The sequence below is a fragment of the Ziziphus jujuba genome, chromosome 8 (assembly GCF_031755915.1).
Source record: "Ziziphus jujuba cultivar Dongzao chromosome 8, ASM3175591v1".
Lineage (NCBI taxonomy): Eukaryota > Viridiplantae > Streptophyta > Magnoliopsida > Rosales > Rhamnaceae > Ziziphus > Ziziphus jujuba.
Window position 1 is genome coordinate 14221595 of NC_083386.1, and position 16331 is coordinate 14237925.

Here is a 16331-nt window from a genome sequence, read left to right on the forward strand (position 1 = left end):
AGTCGGGATAGAAAGCTTTTTCCTTTATTGAATGATCTGCATGCTGGCACTTTGATGAGACTTGGAGATGGGGCAATTATTAAGTTAATATAGTCCTTTTTGCAGCCAGTTGTTAAAGTACATTTCATGCACTATTTCTAGGATGAATATGGTCAAGGTGACAAAAATTAATTATTTTGTTGAAGCGTTCCGCTGGAAGTGGGGAAATCAATTCATCATCCTCTCCGAAGCCACCAAAGATATTTGATCGGGTTAAACAAATACCTGCCTCAACAAAAAAGGCTTCCTTAGTTGCTCATGTTGTCAAAGATGGACCACTTGCTTGAACAAATAAGGCTTCCTCAATTGCTAATGTTGTCAAAGATGGAAAACCTGGTTCAGGTGAGAAAATCCCCTAGAATGTGGAATTTGTAGTTTGTATTATTCTTTTATTGGCTCTTATCTTGCCTGAACTGTAATTCAAGCAGGACATTATTTGACCATGATGAGGAAACCTTGTCCAGGGGATTCCTTGTCGAATGTAGTATGGATTCTTTAAAAATAGGAAGGCTTTTTTGATGTGGTTAGTTTTTCTATTCTTTTTCACTGGTATGATGAATGGCTAACAATTTTCAAGTTGGATTTTAAAGTTGTTATAGTTTCATACCACTCACATTGAGCTAATGCTAATGTTAGGTGTTTTTTCCTTCTAGCAGGAAGATTATTCATTGCCAACTGCAGTAAGGAATCTTGCAGTTTTTTTGTGGTAAACAAAGTGCAGAGTCTAGAGTTGGATCTGGCATCAATAATCCTAATGGAGCTACTAACCAAGCTAGATCTAGCAAGCTTCATCCATCAAGAGCATTACCTGGGACTAGCAAGCAAAATGTTTGCCAGCCTTCTATCCACGTAAGGCCTACACATTCGGCACAGATTGAAGAAGTGCAGACTGCATCTGTAGCTGAGCATGCCAAAGAGGACACCATTAAAAATTGCTCCACCATGACTTTTGAAGATGAGAATGATTTGCCTTGCAAAACATGTTGTAAAGACCGCCTGGTAACTGAGAAAGTGGGAAGTAAGGATGATGAAGCTGCAGATTTTGTCATCCGTACCAAGGCAGAAAATGAAGGTACCAAAGGTTCTGCCAGGAACAATAAGGGCAGAAAGCATGTGGAGAGCACCCTTCACAGGCCCATTAAGAAGTCTCTTAATGAGTATGAGCTCCCAAACTCAAAATTTCCTAGAGATTATCCATATCAAATTTATGACAAGGAAAATATTTACAGGTTCAAAGATGAAGTTGATGGTATAAGCAGACATGTTGGTGCCCTTAAACTTGGCATTAACGCGGTTTGATTGAGCTAAAGGCAAAGACAAACTTGCTCCAAGTGGTCAGCCTGGCATCTTGAAGCCTGAAAACTATGTTTGACCAGCATCGTCATCCTCAGTGAAGTTCTTAACAAAAGGACATTTCCATAAGGGTCTTATCTTAAGAATAGTTGAATTTGTTTTACATATTATTATGTGTAGTATGGATTCTTGAAAAACAGGAATCTGGTTTCAAGGGCATTAACCATTTAAGGACACTGAGAATAAGCAGGTGAAGCATTTAGTTATTTTGCGGGTTAAAAATAATCGAGGCATCTGATTGTGTTGTGTAAATAGGATGGCGGTGTAAAGTATGCGTCCAAACTTGCATATTTTTGTTATTCTGCTTGTATATTTGGGATTAGAACTCGTGTTCTATCAATCTAGAGATCAAAATTCTAGTACTTCTGTTTTGAAATTTATGCTTTATACTAATTCATTTTTAGTTCTCATTTGGTGCAAAATAGGGTAATGTTTGTCATAATATGAGTTAATTGAGGCTTTCTATAATTAGATAAAACATGTTCCTTAAAATCTTTCAGCACAAGAAATTGAAATTTACAATACCCTGATCATATCTTAATTTTGTTCTAAAAAGTTCAAAATAGACACTGAGACTGACAAAATTAACTTTCACCTTATACCAAAAGTGCTATGCTATAAAGATCGGAACTAAAACAGTTCATTATCTAACTATTATACTACCTAAATATAAAGTCTCGTGAAGAAACGACTATACAAATGAAATTTTTTGAAGTGGCAAAATTGTTTCATTAAACGTTGAAAAGCTGGACTCATAATATTAATAATGATTTATAGAACCAAAGACTTACGATTCATAACTCTATCAATGTATGATCCTATAAAGGGGACACAAATGATATGTAATATATAATACCTCAAAATAACAGAGAATAACATTAATCATAATCCTCCATTTTAAAAAAATTGTCTCTTTGAACAGGATACAAGCATATATTTGATGATATAAAAGTGTTGACAAAAATCCTCACTGAATTGCACGAACACTATAATCCTACGTAAAAACAAAACTGAGAATGGAGATGTAACGTAAACATCAGCAGTCAGCCAGGAAGTTTAGGACCTTGGCTTTTCCTTCTTCTCTTTAAAGAGAGCCAAAAGTGACACTCCAGATACCTTCACAACCTTGAATCTGACACCAGGAATATCTCCCACAGCATGCCCTTTCCGTCCAAATCCTGCAATCAAGACTTCATCCTGCAACAGGAATACCATATTTTATAAGCTGCGCAGTTGGACACGTCACAATGATTATAAAACAAAGAACACTTGCAATTCATTCTAAAAGATAGATGAACCCATGCAGTACTCCACAAGCCCCCAAAAGTGAAGATGGTAGCAGTTAAAGGTTAAACACTATATTTGATCAATTTTCATCAGAAGGTTGAAACTCAAAACCACATGATTTCATCTTGTAACATCCAAACTCTAGAGGCCAGACCTCATATATTGGCATTAAAAGAATTAAGAAAAAAGGATAAAAGAGGTAAAACACAACCATAAAATTTCGAAACAGTTGAAGGTGTCTAGATCTTTTTACTAGACGAATATATTTTATGTTAAACTAGATCTAAATATTGTGATATTATATTGGCATCTCATATCCAAAAAACTTGAATTCATTTCCATTGCTAGTAAACTTACATTTTCCTCAATGTAGTTTAAGCAACCGTCATTGGGTACAAAGGCTGCAATCTTCTTCCCATTTTTGATCAGCTGAACACGGGCACATTTTCTAATAGCAGAGTTGGGCTGCTTGGCTTCAATGCCACTGTATCAAGACCAGTCACAAATTGTTAATATTCCATGATTAACTAGAATTACTAGTATGGATTAAATTTATTAACATGAATCATCATCTCACATCTTTTCTAGAACAATGCCTTTTGCATGAGATGATCCAGCAAATGGTTTTTTCCATTCATTCCCAAGATGGGACTTCTTGTAGGCCTTGTCAGCCCACCTCTGCCTTCTGCGGTGGGACTTCAGCTTACGACCAGCTCCCATTCCACGTGTCTTCCTGCAATTAACACACATTTCTCCAGTTAAATAACCTACTTCAATGAGTAAAACTGGTATCCAAATGTAAATCCATCCATCTTCAAGGCTCCCAGATATTAGTTTAAAAATTGTAATATGCAACGGGAAGACAAAAGTATCATATAAAGGCACCGCAACATAAATCAATGCTCAAGTTTGTTGACCATCATACCGATCATCATTCCTAGTCTTAACTACATTTAATTGCCTAACTTCCCCACCTTTTATATGCTATTCAACCGGCATAATCAATTTCCACTATATAATCATGTTCAATCTTTCATACTAACTACCAACTCCAGTTTCATATTTACTCATCAACTTAAATTTTTAAGTACTTCCTCCAGGTAAAGAACAATTTGTATTTCAAACAGGAGTCGTAGATGTTAATGTACAGTGAATTTGGTGTTGCTTGAGTTAAAACGAAAATGCAAACAATCACAATTTTGCAAGTTCTTAGCCCAGTAATAAATATATACTGTAATTATCAGACCCATCAAACTGTAATAAGGTAAAAAAAAAAAAAAAAAAAAAATTGTTGGATATAACTCCTATATTCACAAAAACTAATTAGCCCCATGACTGGTTTTAAGTAGCAGACAACGAAAACGAATTATTCAAAACCCTTTTAGTGCATTGCCAACGAATTATTCAAAACCCTTTTAGTGCATTGCCCTTTTTTCTTTTCTTTTTTTTAAGAAAGCTTGCTAGCCAACCAAGCATTCAAACAAAAAAAAAAAAAAAACAAAAAAAACAAAAAAAACAAAAAAAAAAAATTGAAATCTTAAAAATATGAAAAAAAGAAATGTGGTAGAAAGCAAATAATTGTTTTCTTTGGCTATTTTCTTTGAGAAAATGTTCTATACACGGATCTCAACCACAGATTTACAATAAGAGATAAAAAGAATTAAAAATTTACCCCATGGCTGAAAGATATTGGGTTGGTCTGCTGCTGCAGATGAAATTGGAGAGTGGCTAGCCGATTTGCAGAGAAGCGACGGCCGCTTAGAAAAACCCTAGCCTATAATTTTGAATCCCGTGAAACCGTGCGTATTTTCCTTATATACTGTTGGTTTGCTTAAGCATTTTTTTATTGACGGAAATGGGCGCTCTATTTTAACGATATGACAAATCTGTCATCCTTCCCCGTCTCTTATTTATTTATTTATATTTTATAATTCTATAAATTCTTAAAATTGTAATTACACATGGTATAGATTTTATGTTTTTATTTATAATGTAATAAAATTAGAGCTAAAATACTATGTAAATGTCAACTCTCTATGTAAATGTCAACTCTTGCAAAATAGTGTTGAATGCACTATGCTCCCATTTAGTTTGGAAACAGATTGATGACTAAATACACATACCAATGACTAAATAGCAACTCTATCTAATTCACAAATCAAATTGAGCACTAATCCAAAATATAATAATGATCAAACAATGCATTTGGTCTCTAATAAGCATTTAGTCTATGAAAGAGGAAAAATAACATAGATATTATATCTTTTTCTCAGCAAACAATATCTAAAGGAAACCAAGCATATATATATATATATATAACATGGCTTTAATATAATAATAATATATATATACACACATAATAATAATAATATATATATATATATACTACAAAAAACATATTGTGAAATTTATGTGTGCAGCTCTGATAACAATTGTAAAATAAACAAATAGATTATTCTAACATGTAAAAAATCGTACACATGAAAATTTTTCTATACTAAATAATTAAATAATATTGGTATAGCTGCTAACTTCTAAAAGCTGTCATTGATATTTCTATTATAATTTGTGATCCTATAAAATAGAAAATAAAGTGGTAGCAATGCTTAAATGAACATATTCTAACCCTGTCTCATAGAACGATAATGATCTCGTAAATCCTAAGAAAATAAGTTGTATGTATTCTCACAGGCTTGCCCAAGTGATAATGCTTTAGCCTTTTAAGACTGAAGTCATTTACAAGTCACATGGTTTAACCATTAATTTTAACAAATATTAATATAATAATTCAATAATAATATATATAATAAAATATAGATAGGACAAATATGCTTTTTAAGAGTGTTGGTTCTCTAATATAATAGACTAACTGAAATATTATAGAAAATGTGTGTGCAAGGTTTCTATTGAATAAAAATAATTTTTTTTTATTTTATCTTTTGTCTATTTTTTTGTCTAATTTTTAATTTTTTATAGTTTGATCATAAAAATTATTATAAACTTTTGCTGTAAAAAATTATTTGATTTAATTTTGGTTTAATAAAAATATTTTTACTAAAGCAAAAATTCCAATTTTATTTCATCTAATTTTATTTTTCTAATTTCGGTCTAAATTTTTTATGGCATAGGTGTAAAAGATTATTATTAATTTTTGGTCTAATAATTTTTTTAATAGATCAAAATTCCAATTTCATTTTTTCTTTTTTCTATTTTGGTCTTTTTTTATGGTTTGGACATAAACAGTTATTATTACTTTTTGATCCAACAAAATTATTTTATTTAATTTTTTTATTAGACTGAAATTTCAATTTTATTTTAAATTTTTATATTTTTTCAAAATTTAGGTAAAAATATTTAATTTCTTTGCAATCTTAAATTAAATAAAATAGGAATGAACATAATTTTTCAAGAAAAAAAAAACCATAAATATAAAATAGAAAAATAATAAATTTATCTTTTTAAACAAAATATTTTTTATTTTTTATTAAAAAATAAATTTTGACATCAATATGATGTAAGCATACAAAAATCATCCTACGATAAAATTAATTATATAAGCCAATTCGACTAATTTGTAACAAATTTGAAAACTTTAAGAGTTTAATTTAAGAAATTTCCAAATTATAGAATTCAAATTGTGCAACCAAGTACTAATCAACAAGTAACGCATTTTAATATTGATTGGTCAATTTTATATAAATGTAACAAAAACTTTTAATAGAGCGATTAGAGTGATAAATCGAGACTATGACAAAGTATAAGGACAAACTGCTTAAAGGGGAAAAAATAAAAAAAGTTAATGATCCAAATTAAAACTTAGTGAAAATTCAAGGGGATATTTGTAATTTATTCTTTAATATTTATAGTTCATAACTTTATTTTATTTGGAAAAAGTAGAAGCTATATCACTTTTGGACTTTTGCTCTCTCTCTCTCTCTCTATATATATATACAACCTGAAATTTAATTTATATTTATCAATTACTATACCAATTTGAATTATAAATAGAATTTTATTATATTATTCAATTTGTATTTCAGTATTTTTAAATTTAATTTATCACTTTTGATATAATCGAAAAATTAATAAAAAAAAAGCTAATAAAAAAATTTGATATTAAAAATATAAAACTGTTTTAATATTAGTCTAACTGTAGATATATATATAGATATATTATAATGTATATATTTTATTTTAAATATTTTTCATAATTATGATATTTTTAAGAATAAAAATCTAATATGGATAACCTTTTCTCCAAAAAAAAAAAAAAAAAAAAAAAGAAATGTTATGTGTAACATCTCCCATGATCATGGGATGCCCCAATAACTAGTTAAATTGTTATGTGATAGACTTTTCAAAAAAAAAAAAAAAAAAAAAAAAGAATGTCATGTGTAACGTCTTCTGTGATCGTGTGAGGCCCAACAAGGTCGTAGCCTTCGCGTTCGAAACAGAGAAAGATGCACCGTATCCTACAACATCACCGCCTTCGTCTTCCCGGACAAAGAGCTTCTCACGATAAAGATCTTCTCGTCAAAGTGGATTCCGGGGACTCTCAGTCTCTCCTTCCTTTTGACCAACTCTAAGTTCATGTATTAATAAAAAAGCTTCCGAATTTTATTATAAATACTTGAATAAATTGTTATGGTTCACCTTTTTTTTTTTTAAATATAATTTGGACATATATATATTGTTTGTACATACAACAATTTTAATATTAATTGGTTAATTTCATACAAATCTAACAAAAAATTTTAATAGAGGTATGAATTGAGACTATTACAAAGTTTGGAAGGAAAATTGCTTAAAGAAACAAAAAAGTGGTAGAGGCCAAATTGAAACTTGAGTCACAATTTAACGGGATATTTTTTTTAATTTATTCTTTTATATAGTCCAAAACTTTCTTTTATTCGAAAAAGTAAAAAAATATCACTTTTCAACTCTTACGGTATATATATATATATACTTTTTCGTAATATATGTATTTTGTTTTAATATATAATCATAAGATCGTTACAAAATATGTAGAAGCTATATTTTTGTATCTTATTGAAAAAAAATAAAAATGGATTCATTTCAAGAAAGACAAATCCATTATATTTTGTTTCAAAAATTTGTCGGAATTTATTTAAATAGTTGACGGACTGTGTTTGCTAGCCAGGAACACTTCATGGGCAGCGGCCTAGATTTTATATTATTTGAAGCAACAAGTAGTTCTTGATGGGTTTTATGGATCTCACCATTAACCAAGGCTTAAAACAAAACTTCTGCATCATTTGAAGCATATATATATAATCCAAGAATGGTAGGAGGAACACAACTTTTCCAATTTCCCCAAAGAGAACATGCTTTTCCATTTGCCAAACGAACAGATCAAGACTTGTTCTTTAAAAGAGGCCTATATATATTTAAATTAACCACTCTCGTTTATAGTTTGCAATACAATTTTTACCAAGTTTAGCTCTTAAAAAGGATAAATTAATGCAACCTTTTGAGAGATTATTTTGAAGACTTTAAGTAGAAAATTTAATCTATAAACTCTATAAAATTTGAAAGAAAAAAAAGGAGAAGTTTTCCCATAAGAAAAAAACAAAAAAAAAACACCATTATAAATAAAGAAACATAACATCCATATATATATATATATATATATATATATATATTTTAAAGATGTAAATTAAACATGTCAGTTAAAATGATTACCAAAACTATTCAACTATCCAACAAGTACATAGAGTGCATATATGATTCCTGGTATATATCCCAAAATTGTCAGCAACAAATCTATCCAGAATTCCATCTGCAAGTACATACATTCAAACATTACAACAAAATCAATGAAAACCCTTTAAATAATTAAAAATTAAAAATTAAAAAAAGGAGACATTGAAATATAAATCTAATTACAAAAGAACTATTTAATTGGGCATTGTCAAAAGGTGTATATATATATATATATATATTACCGCACAGCCATAACGAAGGAAAACTCCAACGGGTGGAAGAAGAATTGCTAGGATCACTTCCAGGAAAGTTTCAGCGCCCATTTTGAAGAAGATATTGTATATGGTAGTTCAGCTGAGTTTGGAGGAAATTTTCACGTAAAACTTGAACAGAGAAACAGAGTAGACCGGATTTGGTAGAAGTATAAAAGAAGAAGAAGAAAATAAATAAAAATCCGAAGTCAGGTTGGAAACAGGTGTCACTAGTTGACGACTTTTGGGTGCCACGAGAGTGAAATGCTTTACACGTGTGAAGTTGTAGATAAATTTGTTGTCATGCTCATATCCATCTTGATTTGTTAGAATAATTTATTATTATTATTATTTTTTTTGCTATCCTTGGCATTTCTCATTCATGAAACTTGAACTCAATACATTTGTGGGCACAAATAACACTTTACCATTGGAGTTACCGTTTCATGTCTAATTTATTATTCTGATTATTATTGTTATTATTATTTTCATATAATTTATTTGTTACAATCATATCCAAATTGAAGCAATATGTTTTTTTTTATTACTATAATATTAAATATGTTAAATGTATTTATCAAATAATATATATTGAAATATTATTAATTTATATATACATATAACTTAAATATAGATCAATAAATTTTTAAATAAAAATTTATATTAAAAAAATAAATCAATTAAATATTACTAAATTATCAATCATATTTATTTAGTAAAATAAATTTATTAAATATTTTAATAAGTCTAATATTATTATTATTTTATATGATTGGCGTAATTTGAAATTAGAACTCTATATAAGTTAGGGTTGGACATTACCACTAAATTATCCACATAAAGACAATGCAATATGTTTTTATTGCTGCATTTGCATTTTTATTTACAAGGTTGCACTTTATTTTTCTCTTGTTTTATTCATATTATTTTATATTCCAATCCTCTAATTATATTTTTTCAAATTAGGCAACATTTATGCCTTTGATTTTTATGTTTTTCTTTTTTCTTTCTTAAAGGTCACTTAACTTGCATAATTGACTTATATTATCCTCCTTAACAATGCTTTTATACATTCATATATATATATATATATATATATATATGTTTTGTATATATATACTTTACCAATCTTTTATAAAATTAAAAAAAAAATCCTTTATATTGTCTCATAAACTATTACTGACTTATTAATTAAGTCTAGATATATTTTGACAGATAAATTTAATGAAATTAAACATGTACAACTTATATAATTTTATTTTAGGGATATTGGCAATGAAAAATCCTAAACTATACACGTTTTGATACTTTGCACGCTATTTTTTTTTTTTTTTTTTTTTAACATTATATGCTTCAAACTTTACCCTTTTTTTTTTTTTTTCTTTTAAGCACTTTACACTCTATTTCCTTTTTATGTTAACTTTTTAACGGAATTATTATATGACTGACATATGGGACCAAAAGTTAAGGTGTAAAATGCAATTTGTGTAATTTAGGAAAAAATAAGATTTTTTAAAATCTAAAAAAAATATATTATTTTATTTATTAGATGTATTTTTTGGTAGTTATAAAATGTATTTTTTATATTTATATTTATTATTTTAGAAAAAGATACTTATAAGATTTTTTTTATCTTTCAAAAAAATGTTTATTATTTTTTTTATATATATAAAATCTTTACTTTTCGAAACAACTATTTTTTCATGCATGTTCAAATTTTTTGTTGGTCTTTGTTATTATTTCTTTAAAGTTATCTTATATGTAAATATTTTATTTTTATTTTTAAAAAAATTACAAATGTAATTTTTTTTCCAGATTTTTTAACTAACTTATTTTAAAAAAAGGTTAATTTCATTTACATATCCTAAGTTGTACCTTTATTTCAAATTATATACAGAGATTTTACACAATTTAAAAACACCTCCTACCATTAGCCACTTTCTGTTAACCGACAACATCTGATAGCATCTCTCTTAATCGACACTATGAAATGTCCTACATACCTATAGAACTTTAAAAAAATTATATACAAAAAAATAAAATCATTTAGAAATATTTATATACTTATATATAGATAAATATATTATATATTTTAATTTTTCTTTAAACAGTGATTGTTAGGATGTATTTTGTTTAATATATATATATATATTTTTTTTTATAGTTATATATCAATATATAGAATGTTTATTTTGTAAAAAAAAAAAATGTGTTATATAAATTCAATATTTCTAATTACGAAGATAAACAAAAATGTAGTAGAAAAATTTTATTTTTTTTATGTATATTATGTTTTAAGTTTTCTTTACAAAGAGAATGCTATAATTCTCTTTATATAACACTTTATAAATCAAATATTTATTTTTACAAAATGGTAGTAAATCAAATTTAATATTTTTAATTTTTTTGATTATACTATATATATTAATATATTTAATACATAAAATATATGATAAAATATTTACAAATATTTTATATTATATTATAAATATGTAATAATATGTACTTATTTATAAATATTTTACTTTACAAATAAATATATTAATTTTAGTTCATATTATCACCTATTTTATATATATATATATATATATATATATAATATTTCTAAATGATTATATATTATATAATTTTTTTTAAAGTTCTAAAGGTATTTAAGACATTTCATAGTGCCATATTGGATTGTTTTAATTAGAGTATTATTAATGAGTATATTTAGTTATTGATTGTATAAGTAGATTATTCAAATAAAATAAAACTTATATTATGTATGCAAAGGTAGTTAAAATTAAACCTATATACAAATTAATATATATGCATGAAGTGAAATGAATATAATGTTAATTTTTTTTTTAAAGTTTCCTATTATTTGGAGCTTTTACCATGTTATAATTTAATTTTTATTTTTAAAACAATATGTTAACCTAATTTGTGTGTGTAAATAAAAAAAAAATTATTTGTAAATATAAATATATAATATTTACATTTTTAAATATAATGTTAAGGTTTTTTTGTTTTTATTTTATTATTATTTGCGGCTTAGCATATTGTGATTTAATTTTAATTGAGTTTTTAAACAATATATTTATTATTAGTATGGGTGTAAATATAATTTAATTTTTTTTTATAAATATAAATACATATTTATCGTTTGGAGAAAACACCTTTATAGGCGAGTTACCTTCATCAGTTAAGAATTGCATAAAATAGGTAGTTCTTGATGTAGGAGAAAACAAATTATCAAGAGCAATATCGAAATGGATGAGAGGGAGACTTCAAGATATTATTATTCCCAGCCACCGAACCATTTGTTTCCACGAAACCATCCCTTCGAATCTTTATCATCTACGACATTTTTAACTACTGGATTTGTGTGTGAACACCATCTCAGGTAGCATGCCAAAGTGCCTTGGTAATTTTATTGCGATAAGAAAAGAGATTCGTTATCCGTTCCTATAGTGATCAACTACTAATGGTATGGAAAGGAACACTGACAGAATATAGAAATACTTTGGGACTTGGTAATAGCATTGATCTATAAAGCAATAAGCTGGTAAGGGAAATTCCTAAAGAAATCACTTAACTTATGGGGTAGGTTTCTTTGAACTTGTCAAGAAACAATTTGAATTTCAAGTGCCAACACAGATTGGTCAACTGATATCATTAGATGGTCTTGATTTATCACACAATCAGCTTTACGGTCATTTTCCTTCAAGAATCTCTTATTTACATCGTCTTAGCCTGTTGGATTTGTCCAACAACAATTTGTCTGACAAAATCCCAACAAGCACCCAACTCTAGAGTTTTCATCACAATGCAAACATGGGAAATCCTCAGCTTTATAGAGCCCCATTCGGCAACAAGTGTCTAGGAGAAAAACCAGTATTTATTTCTAAGCCTGCCAAAGATGCAGCAGCTAGGGACAGAGATGATGGAGACCGGTTTATAACCAAGGGATTTTGTTTCAATGTTGGATTTGGATTTATAGTTGGATTCTATGGAGTCTGTTTCTCATCATTTTATCAAGTTCATGAAATATGGATATGAAAATCTCTGGGTTTCACACAATCAGAGACAAACATGAGATTGTTCCGATGATATATTCTCAATTCGTCGATTATTGATTGATGCGAATGACTGGCTTTATGAAACGGAAGCATGCATGATGAGAAAAATAAAAGTTGGAAAATCCATGTCATCAAAAGTATATTTAGAACCAATTCGTTTGAGTTCTAGTTTGATAATTAAATTGTAAACTTTATGGTTGAAAAAAATTGTTTTGTTTTGTTTTGTTTTGTTTTTTTGTTTTTTTTTTTTGTTTTTTTTTTTCTGTATTTTGTATTAGTATTTTTTTTTTTTAAAGGATTAATATTCCTTTTGTTGATTGTTACATACTAGAATAGCATGCAAATGAAGTTGTATGTCTCCCGCCATGGTTTGTCTAAGACCATAATCCATCATGAGATGTAAGGACCCATAATATTTGCTTAGACCAAAGGTTTATGCCGCAAAGATGTTTAAATTCCAAACCTCAATACCAATTCCTGAGGATATCTAACCATGAGTCAGGTGTGCAATAGCATAAAACCCTCTATTTGATCAGGCCTTTTAATATTTTAGGTTTTTTTTATTATTATTTAATTTATTTTTAAAAAAATATAAAAAATAATTATAAAAAATTGTAATATTAAATTACTTAGTAAAAAAATACAATAAGATGGCTCCTTTTTATTATTTTAGCTTTTTCATATTAACTAACAATTTATATTTTTAAATGGTATATAATTATTCTTTTTCTTTTTGGTCTCCAATAAATCTACAATTATGGTGTGGTTAACATTTATTATTATTTTTAATTTATATAGCACATAAATACTATCAACCTTTTAATTTCTTATCATTTAAAAAGAATGGCAATGGCTTCTATTGGAAAAGAAAAAGATGTTCAAATGATTTGATTGTTGTAGTTTAATTATTGGTTTTGCATCTAAAAATACAAGAAAATTAAATTTTAAATAAAATTTTAGAAGTGTTAAAATACTATGGCATGTAATTTTGAATCTTTTTTATTTAATACAAATATTGTTTTTGTTCAATGTATTTATTTTTATTTTAAATGTTTATAGAAAAACTAAACTAAAGTAGGCTCAAGGTCCTCAAAATCTTAAGACAAGCTAAAAACCATATTTATAGTGAAATATATTTATGTATCTATGCAGATATTTACATATATATATATATATATATATATATATATATATATATATTTATATCATATTCGGGACTTTTGGTATGCTTGCTCCTCCTAAGTCAAATCGTCTAACATTACCTAAACTACTGATTTTTTTATTTTTATTTTTATTTTTATTTTTTTATTTTTTATTTTTTATTTTTTCCTTTCGGGTGAATGGTAGCAAATGATTATGGATTTTCTCAAAATGGTGGATTTTCTCTAAGGGCATATTTGGTATACGGAATCGATATAGAAATGGAATAACTATTTCATAAAACTAACTATTACTATGTTTGGTAGATATTAAATTTTATGAATATTTATTCGATAGGAATACTTATTCTTTTATTTTAAGGTATAACCTTTCATTTTAGAAAGCTCAAAATGGTTTTCCTTCATTGGAAGGATTAATATTCTTACCTATTTTATAATATATTTAAATTTATATTGATTGTCCTAAACTAAGAATACATAAATAACTATAAAATCTTTTAAATAATTTTTACCAAATTTTATATATTTAAAAAAAAAATGACTAAACATTGAACCTGATACAATATAATAATCAAATATATAAATATGAATATTTATTCATTTTCCTCTATTTAATTCCTATGAATATGTATTCCTATTTTCTCAGAAATAACCATTTATATACCAAACATGATCTAAATTTGTTGTTTCATATGTTATCTGTGAAATTGGATTGATGAAGCAATTGTGTTGATAGTTGAAAACAATACAATAGTTAAAAAAAGAAAAAAAAAAAAAAAGAGACACATTTCATATGATTCAGACATTACGAGACTACCACGCATAGTTTCAATGTTTTTCTTCTTAGTTCTTATCCACCAAAAAAAAAAATGTTCTTCTTGTTTATAAATACTTTAATCAAGACATGGTAGCACATAATGATTGAACATTGATAGTAAAATGGGAATAAAATATAAATGGAAAAAAAATGAAACATCTATGCAAAGATTGTTTGTTAGGTAAAGTCTACTTAATTTATCACTAAACACACTTTTAAAAAAAAATAAAAAAATAAAAAATTAATTGATTGACAAAAAGTATTACCAATTAATTATTGATTTTCACAAAAGAAAATATCTTTAATACAAATATTATTAATTTTAGAGTTCAAATCTAAGTTTTTATTTGAGTAGCACCGGATTGGGTAGATGTCCAAGATTTGCTCCAAAACTGAGAGATTGTTGGATTTATACTCTTGGAGCAAATCAATACCTTGATCATAAGTCTTGTTTAATAATGGGGTATAGGATTTTCAAATTAACTTATTAAATGATAGAGTTTATTTAACTAAGATTTAAGAAGAAATCCATTAATTGAGCCTAAGATGTTTATCAAATCCTAGGAGGTTAGAATTATATATATACTGTCTTCTAGCTTTCAATCATATAAGGTTTTATTTATTATTTTCAAAATTTGGAATCTATTTAGAATTTCAGTAGGAAAATCAAACAGTTTAAGTGAAAAAAAAAATGTGAAGTTTCAATATATTTTTCAAATTAGTATTTTTATTTTCTTGTGATCAAGTACTGTTATAAAAGCTTAAAGTAAAAATTTAGAGTTGGAACATATTGAGAGGTTAATTGGAATGTACTTTAAATGGTGAAAGGGAAAACGAACTTCAATATCTCTCCACCCCTCCTAACGTAAAGAAGTGAAAATTTCAATAAAACAAAGTTGACAAATTATACTTGACTTCATGTTTTTGAAAATTATTATTAACCTTTTTTACTTTTTTAAATCCATCAAAATAGATTCATTTGTTAGTTCAAAGCCAAAGAAAATCAATATTTTATGATTGAATAATATTGTGGAAATATAATCATATTCTTTAATTATTTTATGATTGAATAATATTGTGAAAATATAATTATATTATTTAACCGTTAAATTTAATTAATAAAAATTAACAGATAGAGTCTAAGTAATTTTCTTAAAGTAATTTGCACAAAGTGAAAACGTTTAAATGAAAATTTTCCAGCAAAGTTTTTATCTTTATTTTGGCATTCAAGGGATAAGTTGTGTTTTTCAAACCTTAGGAGTCTACATGAATTTCCCTATAAAAAATTAAATAAATTTTCTAAAATTGTTATTATATGAATAATTCTAAATATAAAATTATTTAATTGTAATATAATAAAATTAGGGCGAAAATACTTTTGAAAAATATGAACTCTTTTGGATTATTATATTAAAATAAAATGTTTGGAATTTGATTATAATTTTAAATTTAAGGCAGTATATCTTTTAAAACTTATATTCAAATGAAATGTTCAATCATAATTTTTTGGAAAGGTTACAAAATATCCCTTTTATTTTCATTCAAGTTTCAATTTGTCTCAAAACTTCTTTTAAAATAATTTCACCTTAAACTTTAACATACTATCAATTTGCCCCCTGAACTTTTTTCATTTGGA

At 26.6% G+C, this 16331-nt stretch overlaps 2 protein-coding genes across 2 annotated transcripts; both read right to left on the bottom strand.

Annotated features, from left to right (window-relative positions):
* Positions 1-2265: 2265 nt before the first annotated feature.
* Positions 2266-4510, bottom strand: LOC107408746 (small ribosomal subunit protein uS12). The gene is made up of 4 exons (XM_016016154.3): positions 4352-4510; positions 3257-3412; positions 3037-3163; positions 2266-2589 (listed from the first exon to the last, which is right to left on the bottom strand). Exons 1-4 carry the CDS (start codon positions 4354-4356, stop codon positions 2449-2451), a joined length of 429 nt encoding a protein of 142 aa, XP_015871640.1. The 5' UTR covers positions 4357-4510; the 3' UTR covers positions 2266-2448.
* A 3782-nt stretch (positions 4511-8292) lies between these two features.
* On the bottom strand, positions 8293-8816 carry LOC107413679 (low temperature-induced protein lt101.2-like). The gene is made up of 2 exons (XM_016021692.4): positions 8646-8816; positions 8293-8479 (listed from the first exon to the last, which is right to left on the bottom strand). The coding sequence occupies exons 1-2, from the start codon at positions 8724-8726 to the stop codon at positions 8396-8398; spliced, it is 165 nt and encodes a 54-aa protein (XP_015877178.1). The 5' UTR covers positions 8727-8816; the 3' UTR covers positions 8293-8395.
* Between the last annotated feature and the right edge of the window lie 7515 nt (positions 8817-16331).